The sequence below is a fragment of the Asterias amurensis genome, chromosome 7 (genome assembly GCF_032118995.1).
Source record: "Asterias amurensis chromosome 7, ASM3211899v1".
NCBI classification, from domain to species: domain Eukaryota; kingdom Metazoa; phylum Echinodermata; class Asteroidea; order Forcipulatida; family Asteriidae; genus Asterias; species Asterias amurensis.
Genome location: NC_092654.1, coordinates 3,110,282 through 3,135,025, shown reverse-complemented (window position 1 = coordinate 3,135,025; position 24,744 = coordinate 3,110,282). Strand labels below are relative to the sequence as shown.

The 24,744-nt window shown below is 39.0% G+C and overlaps 2 protein-coding genes across 3 annotated transcripts in view; both read right to left on the bottom strand.

Moving 5' to 3' along the window:
* Positions 1-24,744, bottom strand: part of LOC139939798 (uncharacterized) — a 68,157-nt gene that overhangs the window by 2,630 nt on the left and 40,783 nt on the right. Inside the window, exons 1-4 of one of the 2 annotated variants that reach the window (XM_071935916.1) lie at positions 5,785-5,929; positions 3,331-3,389; positions 1,346-1,570; positions 351-437 (exon numbers count right to left, since the gene is read on the bottom strand). In XM_071935916.1, the coding sequence (XP_071792017.1) occupies positions 351-437; positions 1,346-1,570; positions 3,331-3,389; positions 5,785-5,881 (468 nt within the window). In that variant the 5' untranslated portion in view covers positions 5,882-5,929. Of the gene's footprint in view, positions 1-350; positions 438-1,345; positions 1,571-3,330; positions 3,390-5,784; positions 5,930-24,744 lie in introns of those variants that run through there. The other variant, XM_071935917.1, reaches the window with a different exon arrangement.
* On the bottom strand, positions 7,089-20,388 carry LOC139940114 (uncharacterized). Its single transcript, XM_071936360.1, has 4 exons — positions 20,063-20,388; positions 14,308-14,375; positions 13,601-13,843; positions 7,089-12,230 (listed from the first exon to the last, which is right to left on the bottom strand). The coding sequence occupies exons 1-4, from the start codon at positions 20,151-20,153 to the stop codon at positions 11,898-11,900; spliced, it is 735 nt and encodes a 244-aa protein (XP_071792461.1). The 5' UTR covers positions 20,154-20,388; the 3' UTR covers positions 7,089-11,897.

Below are 24,744 nucleotides of genomic sequence, written 5' to 3'. Positions count from 1 at the left end.
TATAGGTACGTACATAAATCAACGGAACAAAACAACTGCTATACTTACTAGGGTTTAATGCGTAACGCAGTAAACCGATTTAACACCAGGAAATATGCATAATTATAGTCAGGTTGCACAGTCGGGGCTATAAGCGATTGGGATTGTCAGGGCGCATTCAGACGTGGTTCCATTGTTCTTTTCAACCAACCAAAGCAATGCATTTGGGGAAAGGGTGATTGTCTTTCTGGGATCCGTCATTGAATATTCTGCCACCGAGGAGTTAAGATAGATCGTATAGTTTCGTGTGAAAAGGCCCTTATTATAGGTACGTACATAAATCAACGGAACAAAACAACCGCTATACCTACTTGTACGTTATAAATGTCCGTAGCGGTCGTTACGTGAATCCATTCATTCGTCACTGGACACGCTCGTAATGGTGGACTGTGATCTCTCTAATAAGTTAAAACAGTTAAACATTTTTACAAATTGAAGTCACCATTTTTAACAGTCAGTAGTGTTTCAGTATCTGAAGTCTCATTTTTGCAGTTAGTAGATTTTACGAAGTCATGATACGTTTATTCACCGTTTTAAACCCGAAGGGCGTCTCAAATCGCTGCCAACATGTACACCAGAGTCAAATGGGCCATTTCATTTATTCCTTAAACCACAGCCTGGTATGCAACTAAGCTAAATCAATCACAAGAACCATCTCTGCCCTCTCATGTACCCCATTTATAAAAAAATTAAACAAATTAAGTGTCTCGCTCAGGGAAACAAGTGTCAGACGACTGGGACTCGAACCCTCACTCTGCTGGACAGAAACACCACGGCTCAATTTCATAGAGCTGCTTAAGCAAAAAAGTCCTTGCTTAGTAAAATCAGATTACCGGCCAAGACTCAACTCAATTGTTACAACAGCTGAATACCAGTCACAAGCAATGTATATGGCATGAAATTTTGGCCAGTAACGTGTGTAAAATAGGTGAGCTATTTTCATGCTTAAGCAAACTCTTTGCTTAAGCAGCTCTATGAAATTGGCCCCAGAGCTTCGGTGCTCTTATCCGCTCAGCCACGACACCCATCAATTCAAACTATTATTAGAGAATGTGCCTTAAAGATACTGGACACTTTTGGTAATTGTAAAAAACCAGTTGCGTGCTTTCAGATGCTTGATTTCGGGACCTCAATATTCGTGAAAAATTATTACTTCTTTCTCGAAAACTACGTTACTTCAGAGGGAGCTGTTTCTCACAATGTTGTATACTAACAGCTCCGCATTGCTTATCACCAAGTCGGTTTTTTATGACAACAATTATTTTGAGCAATTACCAATAGTGTCCAGTGCCTTTAAACCCCATACCTTAAAAATAGAAATAGGCGGCTCTTGAATAAACTCTCCCGATTGTTGATTCCAGACCAGACCGATTGCCGGCATACCTGGGATATGTCTGGGCCTGGTTGGTGCAAAAGATATCCTTAAAGAGGTTGTATCATCCATGGATGGGATTGAGATTAGATCGTAGATGGTCGGTCTCTCCGGAATGCTTCTTAGCTCGGGAGGAACGTCTAGGATGTCAATGAATGGCTACATAAAAAGTTAAAATAAAAAGGTTAACACCTTATTTTCACTGATTCAGATTTAGCCGAAATTAATTAGTTGTTGACACCATCGTGAAAAGGGGGGGGGGGGGGGCAAACAAGCGACTTTTATTTAGAGTGGTTTAACCATTTAGCCGCTGTACCGCCCAGCCGCCTCTATGCGGTACGAGGAAACCTCGCTATAGCTTGTGTTTGTAGAAAAAAACGGAACATCAAAATAAAACTCGATAGTCATTAGTAGGTCTACGCATTTGTTAATATATCCAGTTGTTATAGATCGTTATTAATTCTCCCTTCACAGTTGACTTGTCGAACCTAATGATGATGAAATAATTTAGCTCTTACGAAAAAAAAACGCTCATTAGTAAACAGGAAATTGTTCATCATTTATGATGATATTGTCGAAAATTAACGCCTTCGCATTAAAACAGTACGCGTACGAGCATTGAGCCAGATAAAAGCCTTGAAAAGCTATTGTGTCCACTTCATCCGTGCACAAAAATATTCGCCAAAAAAATTACCGTAGCCGTTTAACGAGAGGCATTTATTGTTCCCATTTATTGAACCATGAGAACAAATTGTGCATACATATCAAGCCATGGCTATCTTTTAAAATGCGAACTACGATTCCAGTAATTTACTGCAAGAATCTTGAGAAATTGGTTTTCAGCAAACTCGGGCGGTGCAGGGACTAGAGGGTTAATATCGAAGTCTTAGCGCATGTATCTGCCCAAACAAGGTACTCAATGCGCTGAGTATATACAAACTTTCAGAAAGATATTTTATTGCAGTGATGAATTCTGAGACCCAATTATTTTGCACCTTAGGATTTGCAAGGTGCTACGGCGCATACAGCAGCCACAGCCAGGAACACCGGGGCGAACCCCTTCCCTTTTCGAAGTGCACTGGGTTCTTTTACATGCGTTACACAACACATGGGACCAACGGCTTTACGTCCCATCCGAAGGACGAAGCAATTGTTAAGCGTCTTTCTTAAGGACACAAGTGTCACGGCTGGGATTAAAAAAGAAATTGACCGTGACTGGTGATTTTTTTTCTTCTTCAAATAAAACAAATGGAACTTAAAAGTGCAACAACAAGCACTCGCCCCTGCTTATGAGAAAGGAACGAATGAAAGAAATTGATTCTTCCCAAGAGTAGTGCTTGTTTGTATGTGCTGCACTGGGGTTTGAGTGTCAGTTGAGTTGTTGTTTTGTTTTCAAATCAGAAATCTCGGTCAACTTCTGTTTGACTCACCCTGTTGTATGTTTTATTCATAAATACCTAAGACAGTTTCGCTATTCCTATTGGTGGAGAGCGCGTCACGTGGGGTGTTTAAACCTTTGATAATGACCAGTAAAATGTGTTTAAACATGGGCAGGACACGCGAGCTTGCACCTGTGCTTATAAGACAGCTAATTCATTCACATTGGTCGAGAGCAACGGCCGGGACAGTTCATAGATATATAATTAAAATAACTAATTTTATATAACTGACATACAGATCCTTGTCATTTTATTGGTGGGACTTGCTTCACGTGACACTCACTATTACTCCCATCCGCACCGGCGATCAAAAAGACCTATTCGCCCAGGGAATAGCATTTCCCATTCAACAGTTAGGATCATCCTTGTTTCCAATGTTTTTGAGCAGTACCGCGCCGCCGTGCCGCTGCTAAAACAAAAGGAGCACCTGTGCAAAAAGGTTGTGATCCTAACATTGTACATTGTATCATAGCTGATTACCTCTGGCAGATGTATGTTTGATGTATGTGTCGAATCCACGCTTGTCTTTCCAAAAACAACTGCAAATGAAACAAAACAAGAGCATCACGTGACCATGAGAAGAAAAACAAACATGTGTAGGCCTTTGGCCTTTTTCGAAACCACGGCTTCGGCTTTTGATCGACTTCAGGCTCCGTCCTCTCGTCTGAAACCTTGGGCTTGTATACGCAAAGCACGCGCTTTTGTCAAAACAACAGCGGGGCAAAGCTAGCCTGAGCCGAATCCAAAGCCAAATCCCGTCGTTTCGAAAAGGGCCTAGGTTTCTTTTTTACGTTTTAGGAGTGCCGCCGTATAATATATATCAGATTGACTTTTAGTTTCAGTCAGGCGTCTTTTAGATTTTAGCCCATCATACAAGCGCCATCTTTAAAAAAAATGCAATGCAACTTGGGAAACTAAAGAACAGTAAAAAAAAACATAAATAAGACTGCTAAGATGGAAACCATGTTGTAATTAACTTGTAACTATTATGGCAGATGTAATGGGTAAAATAAAAAAAGAACACGATTAGAATTAATTTTTTTAACCGACGCTCTGGGTCAGCATGACGCACAAAGGGGTCAGGCTATCCGCGGGGACCAGGGATTCCGGGTCAATTGACCCGGGAGATTTAAGATTGTGGATAGTCTTACGCCTATGCAGATTATTGCCAATGAAACCAATCCTTTAATGGGGGCTTAGCCTACGTCCAATCACCTTTGTTCAATCAAATTCAATTTTTTACTTTTGCCAATTTTGATTACAAAATCTAGAAACCCGGACAAACATAATATGACGTCATGTTGCGTCACTAGGGTTGAAGTTGATTAACAATGGGACCAACTAATTGGTAAATATTTTCAGACTGTGATTAAACTGATTGTTGTATGTGGCCGCGTAGAATAAATGCTGATCCATCCTCATACATAAAGTACAATGCAAGACTATTTCACAATCTTCACGCGGTTCCTCGCATTCTTTTGGGTAGAAATTCACCTAAAATAAGAACCATAAAGAATTTTGTTTTTTTCAAATATTTGTCATTTCTTTATTTTAAAGGTTGCGGGTCATTAGATTTTTTTGTCAAGGGTAACACGGAGTAACTTAGACAATAATATCAAGAAAGCTTCAAGAAAAGTCACCTTTGAAAGTTCCAGTTGAGTACAGCGCCAGTTACTTAATGGCACTGGACACAAATGTTAACGAAACAATTTACTTGGTACCGAGCTGTTGATACTGCTACCTGGGCGGAAGGTTAACAATGGAACGGGACTACTAACTTTAGCTTTAGTGGATCGAGAAGACTTCTCATTATTATGACGATGACTAGAGCAAATTAGTCGAGATGTCGAGAAGTTGATATAGAGTATATAGTCTCTTCGATCCACAATAAGCGAAAGCAGTCTCCCGGTCGATTTCTTATCTTCCACATTCCGAAAATCTATGTCAAGGTTATACAGTAATATATAGCAAGACAGTTCTCTAAAGAACATTATCTACCCACCAAGTAGATATATACATGGTGTTAATGCAAGTCAAATTATACATAGATATTAAATGGAGTGGTAATTGTCAAAGACCAGTCTTCTCACTTGGTGTATCTCAACATATGCATAAAACAACAAACCTGTGAAAATTTGAGCTCAATTGGTCATCGGAGTTGGGAGAAAATGATGAAAGAAAAAAACACCCTTGTTTGACGAATTTGTGTGCTTTCAGATGGGAATAAAAGACTTCTAGCTAGAAGTCTTTTATGATTTTAGTGAGAAACTACTTCTATTTACAAATCTATGCTACTTCAGAGGGAGCCGTTTCTCACAATGTTTTATACTATCAACAGCTCTCCAATGCTCGTTACCAATTCGGTTTTTAAGTTGATATTTGTTTTGAGTAATTACCAAACGTATACCTTCCCTTAAACATAAAAATAACAAACCTGTGAAAGTTTAAACTCAATTGGCCAGCGAAGTTGCAAGAGAATACCGACATAAAAACCCATTGTTGCACAAATTTGTGTGCTTTCAGATTCCTAAAAAGGGTGTCAGGCCTGAAAGTCTTTTAATTTGAGTGACAAATTACCTGACTTCTCAAAAATAGGTTTCTTCAGAGACAATGTTGTATTTTACTATCAACAGCTAAGGTAGTTTTTATGCTAACATTTATTTTGGGTAATTACCAAAAGTGTCATTAGTCCTATACATTTGCATGGTTTGAAACATTTAAGTTACTATTTGACAATTGTTAACTTGCGGGTACACTTTGAGTAATATCTCTATGAGGGAGGAGTGTTGGCTCTGAAAAGTACCGATGTGGTCTTTGGAGACAACGCCGGCCTGGAGACCAGACCGGCTCTTTTCAGAGCAAACACTGTACATCCGAAAAGTTATAGTTACTTCTGATATAAAGTATTACAGAACCGCAACCATCAAAACTTACCCGTTAACAAGACAACAAGTGCCGCCTTAGCCCCAACACCTGAAGCTCGCATCTTGGCATCGTTTGTTAAAAACAACTGAAGTAGCAAGAAATTCATTTTATACTAAAACTTAAAAACTCCGCTCTGAGACTTCTAGTAAATCCGCTCTGAGACTTCTAGTAAATCCGCTCGCTGGATCAAGTCTTATTCTCGCAATGCGCTCGTTATAAAAGTTGTGTCTCTTAATGAACTCACTCACATCCTCGTTAACAGAGTATACAGTATGTCAATGTGAATTAGGACAAAACAACATGGCTTTATATAGTCCTCGTTTTCTTAAGTATTAAATTCCAATTAATGCATATCTTTGATGGGCAAGATTGTGTGACTGTTATAAGAACGAGAGGGCAACAATGGCCTCAGGTTGACGCAGGAGACAACTAGACGTGGGTGTAGGATGGACGAAAAGGATACTGGTTTGTAACAAGTCAATGGTTTCGAATGACACCTTTGTTGTCTGACTTGTACGAAGTATTATTTGAAGGTTTTTTTGTTCGTTTTTGTGTCTTGCTCTACCTAGAATTCAAGAGTTTGCCGCGTTTATTTAGTTCTTTCCCGAGTTTCGATAAAGATACAACAAATTACCCGCGAATTACTTGGCTGGGATTCGAACCCACAACGTCTGCACTGCTATAGCAGAAGTCTAACCACTAGACCACCGAACTTCATGCATTAGTGCATTTCAATAACCGATGACGTATTCTCTCCTAATGAATACATAACTAAAGCCCTTAAAGACACTGGACACTATCGGTAATTGTCAAAGACCAGTGTTCTCACTTGGTGTATCTTAACATATTATGCATAAAATAACAAACCTGTGGAAAATTTGAGCTCAATTGGTCGTCTAAGTTGTGAAAATAACTACCAAAGAAATAACACCCTTAACACACGAAATTGTGTGCTTTCAGATGCTTGATCTCGAAACCACAAATTCTAAGAGGTCTCGAAATCAAGTTTGTGGAAAATTACTTCTTTCTCGAAAACTATGTTATTTCAGAGGGAGCCGTTTCTCACAATGTTTTATACTATCAACCTCTCCCCATTACTCGTTACCAAGTAAGGTTTTATGCTTATAATTATTTTGAATAATTACCAATAGTGTCCACTGTTTTTAAAGCTACCAAGTTCAACGGCGGAGGGGTGTTAATGGTGCATATTTAATATTTATGCTACTTCACAGATGAAACCAATAATAGACACTAATCATTCAAAATTAAAAACACTTTTCTTTTATATACTACAATATATAGCAGCTAGCTTAGAACTATTTAATGCTCTGTAATGGTACACACGCAAATATAATGGGACTAATAAACACGCAAATACCTTATTTTTACCAATGTAAATAATATTTACTCGGCTGTATTATAGAGAAATATAGACAGACTCAAATTGAATCAACATTGATACTCTCAATCGTGTTGAAGACTAGATAATGATCAAATGTTTTGTTTCTCATATTACAAATATGTATACAGTACACTAGCACACATCGGTGTATATGGGTAAAAAACTAAATTTAATATTCTTTTTTCCCGAAACAAATTCAACATCCATTAAATACTTGTTTGTTGTTGTCAAATATTGTTGATTATTATTTGCATGATCTCGTTAATGCACGCATAGCTCGGCCACCATCTGTCTCTCTCATGCAATGTCCCTCCACACACTACGAAAGAGCAAGTTCGAGTGTTGACCATTTTGACTCGAACCCAGGCTGGTCGACCATTGGTTGACAACGCACTGTGGTCGACCATTTGAAACCAGGGATCGATTTCACTAACAGCAGTCGTAGTTTTAACCATACTTCTCGAAGCAGTCAATATTTGTATATACTCATGGTATACTATGTAAACCTGATCAGACATTTACCAAAGCCAAACAGTGCAACCCTAAGAGTGTACACCGTTTTCAAAAAGGCTAACGAGTTCACCATTAGTTTTAAGAGCCTGTTCCATGTTTGCATGTGTAAAGTGTCGAGGGGAACCATGGTCACTGCAGTGATAGACACTACAGGGTGTCTAAAAAAACTACAACCTTTTTAAATGGCTGCCGAATAAAAATAATATCGAAGTCTTATATAGCGCACGTATCCACCAAACAAGGTGCTCAAGGCGCTGAGTATATACAAACTTTCAGAAAGATAGGTTATTGCAGTGATGAATTCTGCGACCCAATTATTTATCACCTTATAAGGGTTTACAAGGTGATACGGCGCATTAAGCAGCAACAACCCGGAACACCGGGGCGAACCCCTTCTCTTTTCGATAAGTGCACTGGGTTCTTTTACATGCGTTATACACAACACATGAGACCAACGGCTTTACGTCCCATCCGAAGCAATGGTTAAGTGTCTTGCTCAAGGACACAGTGTCACGGCTGGGGATTCGAACCCACACTCTGCTGATCAGAAACACCAGAGTTTGAATTCGGTGCTCTTAACCGCTCGGCCACGACACTTCCACAATAATGTGATTCGGGGGGGGGGGGGGGGAATGTTTAGATGTATGGATAGCTTACGGATTCAACTTTCATAAAACACCAACAAGTAAAAAAACACCATGGTTGGGTGAGCACTGCTCACTTTTGTGAAGGGTTTGGAAATTAGGTTGCGCAGTAATTAGCCTTCCAATCTGTGGGAATTAAGTACTTCGGAGTTTACAAAATTCACTCCAAGATGTCGGCTACTTTATTTCTTCAGTGAGTGCTCACCCAAACATGAATTATTTTCAGACTTGTTGGTGTCTGCCGATACATATAAACCCTTTCCCACAGAATCATACATTTTTAATTCGGCAGCCATCTCAAAAGTGTATTTGAGACACACGGTATATCGAAAACGCTGTAGGCAGTGGAGTGTTGTTTACAATCGACGTTTGACTTATTGGCTTCCAAACGAGTAGTTTGAGTGAGCAAGTCACTGTGCATGTTCGTTGCTGGTCAAAAGTCGTCTATGCGCACTCGAACTTGCTCTATTCACGGTAGCACCACAGCGCCCTCTTTCAACTTCACAAATAATGGCAATCATGACAGCACAGCTTAAACCATAAAAACTTCACAATATTATCAGAAACTGCACCGAACAAGTATAGGGTAAATATCTATACAGGGGCACGTGTTTTGTTTTTGTTTTTCTAGAGGTGAGGAGGGGACTTTTTTGGCAATAAAGATGTATTAATCGTTTATAAACAAGGCTTTCTTAGTGCTCTTCTTTTGTCATAATTATACAAATTGTTAAAAACAAATAGACTGTCTGCGAGTAAAATGAAAACAACTATAAGCACGTTGAAATTATCACTTTAAAGCTTACAGAATGCCTCCTTTCCCGGGGTAATTTTGATTTCAGAAGGCCAGATTTCAAATGGGGGAGGGGGTGGGGCACCCGGGTGGATATTAGTTAAGGGTGGGGGCACGGTCCCCCGAGGGACCTCTAGAGGGCGTGCCGGTAAGGTAATTAAACTAGGTCACTCTGGTGTATCTGTATTTAACTGTATACTTAAAGCTGGCAAATTGAAACACCACAATGACTAAACCAAAGCTAAAGTTAATAACGTGCTGGAATACTCATCCATTTGTTCACTGCTACGTGGTGCTGCTGGCTGCTAGAGAGAGAGAGAGAGATAGGGAAAAGATACAGCCGGCCTTTACGTAGTGGGGGCTCAACGGTCATTGTTGACAAAACTTTGACGATGTTGTCAAAGGAATACTACATAGCTAGCTGATTTAAATATCAAAGGAACCCAGAGCTACAGCATTACCTTAGTTTTGCCACTGAGATGGGAAAGGAGAGCCTTCAAGTAGAAGCTAAATGTCTTGAACAACACAACGAATTACATTCTTTATAATCGGACGCTGATTTCATGAACTGTTTTGAGGTTTCAAACACAAATGACAACCACTTGCGAACACGGTTTCATGCACTCATTGTCACTCGCTACCATACTTGATATTAAGGAGTGTGGGCGGGTACAATACCCCCCCCCGTGTCGTGGCTTAGCAGATAAGAACACCAGGCTCAAGTTCTGACGCGTTTCTGATTGGCAGAGTATTGGTTCGAGTCCCGGTCGGACACTTGTGTCCTTGATCAAGACACTTAACCAGTATAATAGCTGCGTCCTTCGGATGGGACGTAAAGCCGTAGGTCCCGTGTGTTGTGTTTAATGCACGTAAAGAGTGCACCTATCGTAAAGAGAAGGTGCTCACACGCGGTGTTCCTGGTTTGATCGGCAGCATTTCTGCGCCACAGCACCTTGTAAACCGTTACATGCCTCTGTAAAATAATTGATATAATTCAAAAGGGTAGTTTAACAAATCTTGCAGACAAAAAAAATTGAGCGCTTTGATACACCTCTGCTTGGGAGTGATAAAGCATAGGCCTACATGTATTCTGTACCACTGAGATATTACATCTGTAAACTCTATAGTCGGCTGCCTCAAAGATGCCTGCAAAAAATAAAATGGTGCGACAACGCGGTTAGTTTGGAAAAGCTCGTCACCATTCTCAATGTGGGTCCATTCTCTTTTTGACATTGTTGCTCACTGCCATCCGACATTTCACTCGCTCGGTTTCCACTCCATCCACATCCACATCATATTCCAATACATTCAAACACAAGGTTTGGCATGATGCCTAATCACCAGAGAAATGTTATAACCAAACATGGATGAGAGACACATCAAAGGGACTCGAACCCAAGACACTCCGGGCAGATGCTCTACCGACCTGATAAAGTATACCTCTGTGTCCTATAGCCCAGTTGGTATAGAGCCCGGGGTGTCAGGGGGTCTTGGATTCCCTAATGAGGACCATTTGATTTCTCTCTCATCCCATGTTTGGTTACTCCAATACATTATCATATGCATTCCTTACACATAGAGCTATTGCGTAATGCGAGTTCACACAGTCGGGTTTTAATCGGGCTTAATCTTCAAGACTTTTTGTTAAATTTCGTAATTTGCCCTGAAAAATTGCAAAAATCGTCAGCCAAGTGACACACAATCTTATGCAAAGCAATAAGTGTATTGTTTCTTTCATTATTCCCTTGCAACTTCGCTGACCAGTTGAGCCAACATTTTCAAAGGTTTGTTATTTTGATGCATAAATTTGGATGCACCAAGCGAGGATACTGGTCTTTGATAGTTACACAAGGTTTACCATGCCTTTTGATACCACAAGAAGCGCCGCTATACCTTACAAAAGTGATGGATACAGAGCAATATACATAAACAGCAGGAAAAAAACGTTGGTGAAACGCCCTCAGCCGAGGCCCAAGTCGTTTAAAAAAAATTACCGAAAGTCTACACTGCTATTTTGTACCACATGAAGCACTCGTAAAAAAAGTTGTGGATAGTGCAGAGAAAAATACATAATATACACCAGCATAATGTTGGCGAAGGGAACTATAAAGCAGTGGGCCCAAGTCTTTTTAAAAAAAATATAGTTTAGTCGTGCATATCACAAATGCAGAATAAACGACGATGGCACACAAATGTCTTATAAAGACAGTGGACACTATTGGTAATTGTCAAAGACCAGTCTTCTTTCTTGATGAATCTCAACATCAATAACAAACCTGTGAAAATTTGAGCTTAACTGGTCATTGAGTTGCGAGATATGAATGAAATAAAAACACCATTGTCGCACGAAGTTGTGTGCTTTCAGATGCTTGATTTCGAGACCTCAAATTCTAAACTTGGGGTCTCGAAATCAAATTCGTGGAAAATAACTTCTTTCTCGAAAACTACGTCACTTCAGAGGGAGCCGTTTCTCACAATGTTTTATACTATTAACCTCTCCCCATTACTCGTTACCAAGTGAGGTTTTATGCTGATAATTATTTTGAGTAGTTACCAATAGTGTCCACTGCCTTTAAAAGGAACAGGCCAAAACCCAAGCTAAAACCAAAAACACAGATTAGAATACGAAGCAATGCTCCAAGGTCGTGAGGTAAATTGTTCCAGACTCTGAAGCAAAATAAAGTTTTCCCTAAAAAACGTATGTACAACATCTTCGTCCCCATTTGACAAAAATGCTTTCGTTTTTCTTTTACACAATCATGAAGTTTGACAACTAATGAGGGAAAATCGCTGCGGAGACACTAACTGCGCATGAGCAGCAAGTTTTGAGTGCAATGAAACGCCACTCGTATTTGACAATGTCCAAGGGGCGAGCCCAGGCTATCACCCAAGAATAAACAGGTTTGCAGCTGGACGTCATGTCAGATGTGTTCTGGAAACCGAAACATTTGCCGTTCTCCTCTAGACACTTTGTCTCCCAGAACCACTGCCGGGCTCCGACTAAAACCTCCTGATTTTCTAAAGTGGTGGCGCTGTCCATTTGGACCCACTCGCTGTTTGCAGGGCACGCTCTGAGAGTCTCTTCCGATGAGGAGTCAGTAGATTTCTGTCAATAAATGAAAATAATATTGTATATTCATCTTCAGTAATAGGACTATTCTACGAAGCTGAAGAAGGGAGCAACACGACAACAAGCAAATAAGATTAGGACGCTCATGCTGGACCAGGATTAGACTTGACTCAAGTCCAAATCCCGTGCTACCGCTATAACACTATTATTTGGTGGTGCTCTGCATGCTTCTCCCAACCTGTTCCGTACTGGGACCACATTTTGACGGCGAGCGCGCACTGTACGACTTGTTTGCTAGAAAGTGCGATATGCTTGGGGACCTCTCACACGAGAACGGGTCTTGAATCAAGTCTAGACCAAGTATGTGGAAGGCGACCATTATCAGAGGTTCCTGAGATGGCGTCGGCTGAAGACAACCTCTCGCTCAACTACTACTACTACTACTATTATTTAATAGATGTTCAAATTGCATCGAGTATTAAGAATAAACCCTTGTAACCGATGTGTGTAAAAGCTACTCGATACTTCCCTGAGTGCTGTGTGAAAACAAAATAACAAGCATATTACAACTCGGGTGGGATTCGAACCCACGAATGTCTTACCAACTAGACTACTGAGATTGCCCGGTAGCTACATGCAGTTCGAATCCTATGCGGGTACCGCAATATTATAATAATTAGCAATTACATTTCCGGTAATGACACTACAGGGTGTCCACGGTCACCGTATCTCGTGAGGAATGCCCCGGGGAAGCTTGTAATCAAGGGTGCTTGTTTAATGTGAACCAGAAATGCCAGGGTTAACCCATACACAAAAAAGTGTTTCTGGATTTGTTTATATGCACACGGCACCTACGGCTTAATGTCCCATCCGAAGGACAACAAATCACGGTTAAATGTATCTTGCTCAAGTGCCGAGACCGGAACTCGACAACTTAAACTGGTGATGTTAATCACTTGGCCAAGACATGCATCATTACGAGTCAGACTGACATCATATAAAGGAAGTGTTTTACCTTTTTGTTGTCTTCTTAAACCAGAATCGACCTAAACTAAAAACACTTCTCCAAGAACATGGCCCTCTGTTGGTCCCGCAGCTGCCCATGACAAGATTGAAGTCAACCCAATACACCAATACGTATATAAACAACGACTTACAACGTGTTTCCTTGTTGGGCGCTGAACAAATTTATCTGAAAAGTCTCAATTTGTAATCCTTTTCACAATGCTAAAAGATGATTTGCATATCTTCTCTATGCTTAAAAGTGGCTGGAGGCGGCATGATAGTGTTTAACACCAAACGATCATGCATATTACATTTCAATTCATATTCACCCGTTTACAGTTTTCCCTTTGAGGGACGTGTGTATAACTGTAAGAGATGCAAGCCTTAGGCCGCGGTCTTACCTTATAAAATGGTAGGTCGAACGAACGTTTTTCTCTTGACGGCTGCGACATACCCATCGCTGGCATATGGACAGGTTTTGTCGACGAAAATGAGATACGTTGTTTGTTTGCGCCCTCCATCGACGGCATCTCGAGGATATCGTAGAGAGTTGGCACGTCTGGCGGCAGAGGGCGCAATTTGGCCGGTAGTGTAAGGCTGTCGAGAAAGAGCTGCACAGGATCAGGATCGTTGACTGGACGAGTCTGAAGAACAAAAAAATATAATGGATTGATAATACAATGTTATAAAGTAGGTTTTCAAACTTGTGCAGCTTTCGTCTGAAGACCATCAGATCATAGTGACCGAAACGTCGTCAAGTTGTTCTTACACGGACACAGAACCACCCGGTATCTAAAAGAGCATCATGGTGTTACCGCACCCACGAGAAATGTGTGTAAAGTTGGCATCAGTGATGGGATTAGGCCTATCTCGAGTTAGGACGAGTTACTCCTCCTACTTTAGGATGTGTTCAAGAGTCCTAAGATTAATCCCAAGTTAGGAAGAGTTTCTAAGATTGACGTGTTTTATACCCCGCTGTTTAAAACACATTAATATAAAATATTCGTTTCTCAACATGTTAAACATTGCTGTTGTCCTACCCACCCTTTGTATACCCAAAAATTGTTGAAGTAATTACCAAATACACTCCTTTTAAGTTTGAGCTTACCTGTTTGTTATGTTCCAGGATTTCTTCAAAGTAGTCTGAAGATGTGTACCTCGCGCCAACTAATGCAGCTGTAAACATAAACAAATAATATATCTTTAAATCTTAAAAATGTTTATAGTGGTTGTTGTTCATACACTTAAAAAGGGAATCAATATGCGGTGAAGAGGTTTTCAACTTGTGGCTTAAACTCAACGAGGCCTGGTTCTTGATAATTTTACCGAAACGAAGTCGAGGTAAATTATCAAGAAATTTTATTTAATGCGTATGTTGAGATACACCAAGTGAGAAGACTGGTCTTTGACAAGATGGCCACCTAGAGAGGCTATGAACTCTTTTATTTCTTCTTCTTCATTTTTGGATTAACGATTACTGAGAATCTGATAAACGAACACAGCAAATCCACTTTTAAATTGATAATATTGATATGATCTAATGTACTTATTTATGGATAAACAATTAGGCCGAAGGGCCAGCAGAGATAGGTATATACTTTTGAAAGTCTGTGGATGTTTAAGACAGTACTAGGATTCTACACCTTTTTGTTTTTGTGTAGCATCTAAAACGGAAAAGACTTTTAAAAACAAAAACATGTGAAGACTTTCTGAAGTTAAGGAGATTAGTTCAATGAGCGCGGAGGCGGGAAACTGAAGGCCGGAACTTGGAGTAAGAGTGAAGTGTGTTCTTATTGAGGTAGTCGCAGTGAGAGTGACCAGTAATCTCGAGAAGATGCTTCTTGCATACTGATTCAAAATATCTGGTTGTTTTTTAAGGTATATCTTTGTTTTTGTTTTTAACCAATCGATTGTTTTCAATAGTGCGTGCGCTGGCGGTTAGTAACTTCTCAATTCAGCATTTTGTTTAAGCTATTCTGCGTATGAATTTATAACAATTCCATTTCTCCTGACTTATATAAGAGAATACGCTTAAGAAACATGATTTAATGTTTTGTGGCCAGGGCATGGTCGTTTACCCGCTAGATGTTTGGCATCATAAACTGGTCTGCTGTCTGAATGGGAAAGAGATGTCACCGAAATGTATTTCGTGGTTAAGTCTACGCAGGATTGGTAATTGGAATATACAAACTGGGAAACGTTTCTGCCAGTAACGTTTATGAAATTTAAGTTTGGGGAATAACAAAATTCTGGTGCAGTCACCAGAGTGTGGGTTCGAATCCCGGTCGTGACACTTGTGTCATTGAGCAAGATTACTATAATTGCTTCTCTTCACCCAGGGGTATAAATGGGTACCTGTGAGGGAAGAGGTTGATATTGTGTATGAAAAGCCACAAGCGCCTTACAGGCAGCTCAGGGCTGTATACTCCCAAGGGAGTTCGAGAAACATTTAAGGAGTGTTATTGGCCCTATGACCAGGGAACTAACGTAAAGCGCATTGATACAGTTATTGTGAAATGCGCTATGTACGAATTATTGTATTGATTTGTTTGTTAACCAAGTAAGTTTGTTGTCATTAATTTTAGAAGTGGGTATCAAACGTATACATGTACCTTACAATTAAAGATATTTTAAGTTGTCATAACAATTGGTAGAGCTGACAAAATGGTGAAAGTCATAAAAACTCCGGAGTTCGCAAACACACATGTTTAATGGATTTTACAAAATTGTTATGAATACTAATGATTTTATGCTGCAATCCCCAATGGAGTTTTCTAAACTGCAAGGTACACATAATCCAACAAAACAAATTCATAACTTGAAGCTGATTTTTCAAGATTACATCCACATCAATGACAACGAAAAAAGTACAAACAAAACAATCCTTCGGAGCAAACATTGTTGAAAGGACACACCAGGGGACGTTGCATCTATACAAACAGGCTCCTCATGTATATAAGATTATTCTAAAATAACAACTTGGAGTTGAAAACAATACACTTCTCCTGTATTTAGTGAATCTTGAACCAATCTTAACAATGATTGTAACACACGGCACGTGCAGCGTTAAGTGTCTTCTGACAGTGTATTCCCAGTAACAATAACATTACAAAAGGTGTGACGCATCATAAGAAGTGTGGAATAGGCTCTGTCCTGAATTCTTAAGATTTCTAGTTTTATGCAGATATTCTACCCCCCCCCCCCCACACACAACAGTTTCCTGTAGCTGTTTTCTTTTAAAGGCAGTGGACACTATTGGTAATTGTCAAAGACTAGCCTTCACAGTTGGTGTACCTCAACATATGCATAAAATAAACCTGTGCAAATTTGAGCTCAATCGGTCATCGAACTTGCGAGATAATTATGAAAGAAAAAACACCCTTGTCACACGGAGTTTTGTGCGTTTAGATGGTTGATTTCGAGACCTCAAGTTCTAAATCTGAGGTCTCGAAATCAAATTCGTGGAAAATTACGTCTTTCTCTAAAACTATGGCACTTCAGAGGGAGCTGTTTCTCACAATGTTTTATACCATCAACCTCTCCCCATTACTCGTCACCAAGTAAGGTTTTATGCCAATAATTATTTTGAGTAAATACCAATAGTGTCCACTGCCTTTAAATTAGTCTTCTCGAATTAAACAAAGAAAAACATACTGGAGCGGGACTTGAACCACGACCTCCGGTTTACCGGCGCTCTACCAACTGCGCTCTTGCCTTATGTTCGCGGTTAAAATCTCTGTTCTGGGGTGCCAGTCAGAAGACTTAACAACCGTTAGTTGCTTTAAAACAGCCATGGATCACACCCGATTTTACGATGCGGGGATGCGACTGTTAAAGGGAGTGGACACTATTGGTTATTTCTCAACATAATTATTATCATAAAACCTTTCTTGGTGACGAGTAATGGGGAGAGGTTGATGGTATAAAACATTGTGAGAAACGGCTCCCTCTGAAGTGCCATAGTTTTCGAGAAAGAAGAAATTTTCCACGAATTTGATTTCGAGACCTCAGAATTAGAACTTGAGGTCTCGAAATCAACCATCTAAACGTACACAACTTTGTGTGACAAGGGTGTTTTTTTCTTTCATTATTACCTCGCAATAGATGACCGATTGAGCTCAAATTTTTACAGGGTTGTTATTTTATGCTTATGTTGAGATACACCAACTGTGAAGGCTAGTCTTAGACAATTACCAATAGTGTCCACTACCTTTAATTGAATGTCAAGTAATACATCAGCGGAGTAGCAAAGTAACCTTAACATTATTTTAGTCATTCCCAATAATAACCAAAAAAGTACCAAAATGAAATTGTTATGCTTTGGGGTTGAGCAAAGCAAAACATCACTTGATCTGTTTCTGCAAAAAAAACTGAGTGTTGATCTTGACACTAAGATAACAGGTTGATTCATAATCTACGCCATAATGGTGTTGAACAACACTTAATTAGACACTGGACCCTATTGGTAATTGTCAAAGACTAGTCTTCACAGATGGTGTATCTCAACATATGCATAAAATAACAAACCTGTGAAAATTTGAGCTCAATCGGTCGTCGAAGTTGCGAGATATTGATGAAAGAAAAAAACACCCCTGTCGCACGAAGTTGTGTGTTTTCAGATGCTTGATTTCGAGACCTCAAATTCTAAACTTGAGGTCTCAAAATCAGGTGTTTTTGTTGGATATCTTAAACCTGTTGATGTGTGAGTGTAAATCAACTTGAGCAGCCCTCTTATTTTACCGAAGACAGCAAAACCTTTTGGACTTTGCCTGTTGCTAATCAGGGCAAACTTAGCGTATTATTCGGTTGACAAGAATAATTAGTTAACTCAATTCAGGACATTGTCTAACTGTTTTCATGTATTTTTTTTGCTAGTTCTAGTTATTCAATTAATTACTTTAGGGTTGAACTGAGAGCAATTTATTAAAGACGCTGGACACTATTGGTAATTGCCAAAGCCCAGTCTTCTCACTTGGTGTATCTCAACATAGGCATAAAATAACAAACCTCTGAAATTTTGAGCTCGATTGGTCGTCGGAGTTGCGAGATAACTATGAAAGGGAAAAAACTTGTCACACAAAGTTGTGTGCGTTTAGATGGTTGGTTTCGAGACCTCAAGTTCTAAATCTGAGGTCTCGAAATCAAATTCGTGGAAAGTTACTTCTTTTTCGAAAACTATGGCACTTCAGAGGGAGCCGTTTCTCACAACGTTTTATACCATCAACCTCTCCCCATTACTCGTCACCAAGAAAGGTTTTATCCCAATAATTATTTTGAGTAATTACCACTAGTGTCCACTGCCTTTAAAAGGACAATTAAAATGGTTGGTCTATGTTCACTCCACAATGATTGTGCTCGTCTCGTAGTAAATGGTCAAAACTGTGAAGTCCAATAAAAACGCAACTTTCGATCTCTGTAATTTTCCATTTTATAAATAGCCGTTGCCTTAAAGCTGATGACGTCATGAAATGTCATAGCTTGGAAATTGCCAAAACCGGTGCCTACACATACACTATACACTGGGTGACGTCACTGATAAACGTGCTTTAAATTGGCATATAATCAACTTACGCTAGCCTTTGTGAGCAAACAAATTAAATTGCGCGAAATGACCAATTTGTCCCATAGCATAAACCTTCACAAAAACATCTTTTGTCTGAAAGTTTCACTTCTAAAGAAAAGCTGACTTCTTCAAACTTCAAAACTGTCGATATTTTTCACAAGATGTGAAGGTCTCTATGGGTGAAAGACAATAATGACAAGAAATTGTCGGTGACGTCATGTAATAGACCTCTATTATGGTGCAGCCATCTTAATTTTTTCCATTAATATTATTGTAACCAAACCGAGGCTGGAAGAACAAACAAGCTGGTTCCTTTTTTGCAAAATGATTATTTAGCATTAATTATTGTTGTTCAACACAAGGAACGTTACTAAAATGGAGACAGCATGATAAAGGTCTACTCAAGGCAGTGGACACTATTGGTAATTACTTAAAATAACTGTTAACATAAAACCTTACTCGGTGACGAGTAATGGGGAGAGGTTGATGGTATAAAACATTGTTAGAAACGGCTCCCTCTGAAGCGACAATGTTTTCGATAAAGAAGTAATTTTCGACGAATTTGATTTCGAGACCTCAAGTTTAAAATTTGAGGTCTCGAAATCAACCATCTAAACGCACAAAATTTCGTGAGACAAGGGTGTTTTTTCTTCCATTATTATCTCGCAAGTTCGATGACCGATTGAGCTCAAATTTTCACAGTTTTTTTTTATGTGTATGTTGAGATACAGCAACTGTGAAGGCTATTCTTTGACAATTACCAAAAGTGTCCACTGCCTTTAACCTCTCTTTTGACTAGCCGAAAAGAACTTTGTGGTTGCAAAATGGTAGATCAGTGTGTATTTTGGAACCGTGTCACTGTCTGATGAAAAGTGGCGAATCATGGAGTTTGGGACATCCCGACAACTGGTTTCAAAACGAAACCGCAATTCAAAATCAGAACCGTTCGCTCACATGACGAAACTAATTACGTTTTGTGTACCGTTAACGGCACGATTGTGTACACGGGTTGAAAATTCAATTTGTGTTTATTTTGTCAGATTTGGCACTTTCATCAGAACGGAGTGGAGAGACAGTTTAACGCAATGCACAATAACTAAATAAATTCTGTTAATAAATCAATAATCATAGAAAATTATATCAAAACAAATTACAATACTTTAACACACCATTTGTTTCTTGTGCAGAAGTACCCCCTTGAATCCCGTGAAGAATTTTTAAGATTCCCAGAACAAAATAAATTAAACTACAATGGGAATGTTTTTGTTCTTAAACATTAATAAAGTCTGGGCTCACTCACCTGTTAATGAAAAGACGGCCACAACTTGCAGTAGCAGCAGAGTCGGAGACATTGTGTTCTGTACAAGTAAGGTAACCAAACTCGCCAGCATTCCGTGCTCCAAACAAACAAAATCTCTCCAAAATCTACCAGCAAAATGTTGGATCTCGGCGTCTTGGTGTGAACCGCCAAGAGAATAAATACTTCGTGCGCTGGAAGCAGCGTCAGCGTGCTTCACAGAATAAAAGAGTTTTCTTCGTCAAGCTTTATAAAATAACAGACATCCAGAGAACGAGCCTTGTGCGCAGATCGTTTGCGCAACCCGGAAGCAACGATCGTATAAGAGTCAATTCTACTAACAATGTGTAGGAGGTTTATCCAGGAAGTCATGTGGGACCCTCTTTTGCTCCAAGAGTCCGCTTATTCTTCACCTATCACGTGTACGTCTACCTCAGGCATACACCCACAAGCACGTAGTTAAGTTTTCCCAAAAGTGTTTTTACACAGAGTGCACATACTTGTATTTTTAGCGTTTAGAAACAACTTATATGCCAACCCCTTCCTTCTGTAAACATTTAACTCATGTTTATAGCTAACTGAACACCCCCACCATACTAAACCTTTAAGATTGTCTAACGAACTGTTGCTTCAAGTTACGCAGTTTCAATTCCCCAAACGCCGTGATGTTTTATTCAGACTTAAGGCATTACAAAATGACCTCGAATTTTATAACTGAATTTGAAATATAAGGGCTTATATTACGCTTTATGGTTTTGTCTTATGTTTTGATACCTTAAAGGCATGGACACTATTTCTAATTAATCAAAATAATTGTTAGCATAAAACTTACCCGGTAACGCGAGCTGTTGAAAACATTTTGAGAAACGGATCCCTTCGGAATTTTGAGAAAGAGGTAATTTCTCACTCATTAAAAGACTTTGGGCCTGAATCTTTTTAAAGTGGCCTATGCAAGCAAACAAGTTTTTTTTTTGCTTTCATTCTCTTGCAACTTCGATGACCAATTGAGCCAAAATGTTCACAGGTTTATTATTTTACGCATGAGTTTAGATACACTAAGTGACAATACTGATCTTTGACAACTACCTATAGGGTATGAAGTGCTTTAAAAGGCGCAGGTATACCTCAGTTCTGAAACTTTGGCTTAATTGGTCATCGAAGTAAAAGAAACAATACCTTCAAATTTTGGACTTTGAGTTGCCTGAGAAAGGCTCCATGCCTGAAGCCTTTCTTAGATTCAAATGTCTGTTGAAAAATCACCTTCTTCTCTCTAACTAAATTTCTTTAAAGGTTAAAGTTTCTAACAACGTTTGATCACATCAACATCACTCCAGTGTCATTTAATTAGCTTTAAAGTTCATTAAACTTGTAACGTAATTACAACATTACTCCCTGCGATAGGGTAGAAACGTCAGGCCATTAACTATTTTTGAATTTGTATACCATCGGTCCTCTTGGTTGGTAAGTTGTTAACTTTGTAACAGCTAATTATATTTTTTCTAATTAACAAAACGTACACTTTGCTTTTACACTATCACTTTTGTTTATATCACGTAACATAGCACTACTTTCATTTTTTTTTTCGTCAAACGAAGCAAAATACAATCACTACTCGACAAAAAGGCTGTGGGGTCTTCGTGACGGATTCATTTAATTTCAAAATCAGCCCACATATCTTTTTGGGGGGGGCAACTGACATTTTGATTTAGGGGTTGTTTTCCGGTTGCCAAGACGGCATCAGAAATCAAAAGAGTGGTATAACAGTGATGTCACTTTCTTATCTCGAAGCTAACCGTTAGCTTCATTAACAAATTGGCCAATGGATAGGGAACGATTGAAGAAGATATTTGTAAGTTCCTTCTGTCAGGGTTGATCTTTCTTAACTTGTTGTGAAGAACATAGCTCTGATAGTCGTTATTAAGCAACGGCTAGCCTATAAGGCAATACGCACTAGTTGTCAGATAGACTTTGTAGATACTACATCACCATTTTTAACCTATAGATGGTAACGGTTGAGATTTTAATTTCCCTACATCAGCATGCGGAAACAAAGGTAACGTCAACCTTTTGTTTGTCGAACCGTTCGTACATTTTAATGAAGATATACAATACAACTTATAAACCGTGAACATTTCTTTTTAAATGGTGCAAGCAATTTTGATATATCGCCGAAAACCCGGAGCGATTTTGTTCACGCAGAAATATTGAGCCGTAATTTAAATACCTAATCTGAGAAACGTCTCCGACAGAAACATTTCTCAAATTCAAATTTTTTTGGATAACAACTGATATATTTATCCATAACCACATTAAAGACACTGGACACTAGTGGTAATTGTCAAAGACCAGTTTTCTCACTTGGCATAAAATAACAAACCTGTGTAAATTTGAGCTCAATTGGTCGACGAAGAGATAAGTGTGAAAGAAGAAAAAACCTTGTCACACGAAGTTGTGTGTTTTCGAGTCCTCAAATTCTAAGTCTGAGGTCTCGAAATCAAATTCTTGGAAAATTACTTTTTTTCTCGAAATCTACATCACTTCAGAGGGAGCCGTTTCTCACACTGTATTATACTATCAACCTCTCCCCTTCACTCGTTACCAATTGACCTTTTATGCTAATAATTATTTTGAGTATTTCCACTGCCTTTAACTATTTCCTTTCTTTGAAGGTGTCATAGTAATATTGAAGTTATTACAGACTGTGAAATTGAGCACATGTTTACTGAACATTCCGGATTATAATTTAAAAGACAGAGCGGTGGGAAACAAAGATAAAATCAGTTCATTGTTGATAATAAATAAAAATTAACTGATATTTGTCAAAACGATATTAACCTGAACATTTTGAACAATTATTGGCAGAATTTATAATAATGCAGGCGTTACTGCTTTGTTAAATCACTAGAGAGCAAACATCTCCCTAAACTTTTTAATATTTTGGAACCTTTCAATCTACACTTTAAGACCTTTACTCTTAAAAGAGATTTCAAAACTACCGTTACATGTTAGTATTCTTGTTGCGTCAATTCGGCCAAATAATCACAATAGCATGTTCAATGTAGGACTATAGATGCTTTGTTATTTGAAATAATATATCTGTTGTTATAGTCTTTCCATGAATAGCATTTACAAGACCTTTCTCAGTTAAATGTTTAAATCTAATAACTATTTCCACGTGTTGTCAGAGCTTTATCTGAAGTTTCCCCCAAAGGTCCGTTGCGATGTTTTTTAGTGGCGAGTTTATAGCTTAAAGCCTTCCTTTCATTGCAAGTTGATCTCAGTAAACCTTCGCCTTATGATTATTGCCACGACGAAACGAAAGCTCCGTTTTGAAAATCCGAAACTCGATGCACAGTTTTGACTTCCACCTGTTTGATACTTATAGAATGACGCCACTATGACGCTTTTGTTTCACGTTTCCTATTTACGATCTACCCGATTTTGGGGCTTCCGAAACTTAAAAGAAAATTCACCTGTTTTATTGTCAACCTTGTCCTGAGGACCCTCTAGCAAAATATAAAATAAAAAAAAAATAATTTCAGTATTGTCAAAGCACTGTCAGTATCTGAGCGTATTTTGCATAAAAGCGCAAACTATATGGAGTCAAATGCCGGCAATTACTTGTACGGCACTCTGGATGTGCCACTCGACCTTTAAAGATCCTGAGATATTAAGGATGGTGACATCATAAAAGCAAGGTGACGTCATGTTGAGGTCAATTATTTCGGGATGACGACATCATGAAGTATTAGACGTCGTCTTTTGAGTTTATTTAATTATTAGGATGTCGATTAATGCAACCATATAGGAAGATACTAAAATTCTCTAGATTTTTTATTTCGGGTTGACGGCATCCTGCGTAAGTAGAATGTCGACTTCCAAAGGCAACCCATGAAACGTCCTGGTGGAAAAAAATACAGTGTTTCAGATAGTTTTTCTCGTGTGCCTACAGAGTGTCACTAGATATTATCTCGGAAAGGGAATTTCTGGGCCTTCTTTTGTTTCATCCGACCAAAATAATATCTCATTTTGAAAAGACACAAAACTAACTTGGGAATCGTAGAATTAACAAGGATCACACTTACCGTATTACGATGCGGATCATTTCTCATGAAGGTTCTTCACCTATACTGCTACAGTCACAACGGTTATGGTCTCCTGATGTCCTTTAGGTTTAGATTATTTGAACAAGCCAGCTCATGTTCACTGAGCTGTTCAACTGAATTGTGTAATTTTCTTTCAGGGGGAATTCTTTACAAGATTTCATGCTTGACCTCATTCATGGCACGCGACACCTAAGCCATGACCGGATTCAGACGGGTTGGTGGCTGGCTGGGTGCTGCCAGGCAGAGGGGTTGCCTAAACGCTAGGTGCCATGTTAATAATAATTCGAAGGTTCACTGTTTGCAAATATAAGTATCGTCTACTTTGACATCTTTGGTTCGATCAAATTACTTGGAACAAGTGTCCTTTACATTCCACTTGGAATGCTATGGCATTCTTCCAATCTGTAATAGCCTTCATGTAATGGAATTGTGGATGAGATTAAACAGCTACTTCAGCAAACGGTTTTAACGCGAAGACTATTAAAACTTGCTTGTAGTTTTGTGTGCTATCATTTAAATGCAATTAAATGCAATTAAAAAATTTCACTTCTGTATAGTTTTTTTTATTATCGACTTCGA

Bases quoted from the DNA above. Each gene is read 5' to 3' on its own strand.
- LOC139940114 (XM_071936360.1), bottom strand. From the start codon at position 20,153: ATGCTGGCGAGTTTGGTTACCTTACTTGTACAGAACACAATGTCTCCG. The intron at 14,376-20,062 runs GTGAGTGAGCCC...TTATGTTTACAG, and splicing joins GGCCGTCTTTTCATTAACAG to CTGCATTAGTTGGCGCGAGG. The intron at 13,844-14,307 runs GTAAGCTCAAAC...TTTGTTCTTCAG, and splicing joins TCCTGGAACATAACAAACAG to ACTCGTCCAGTCAACGATCC.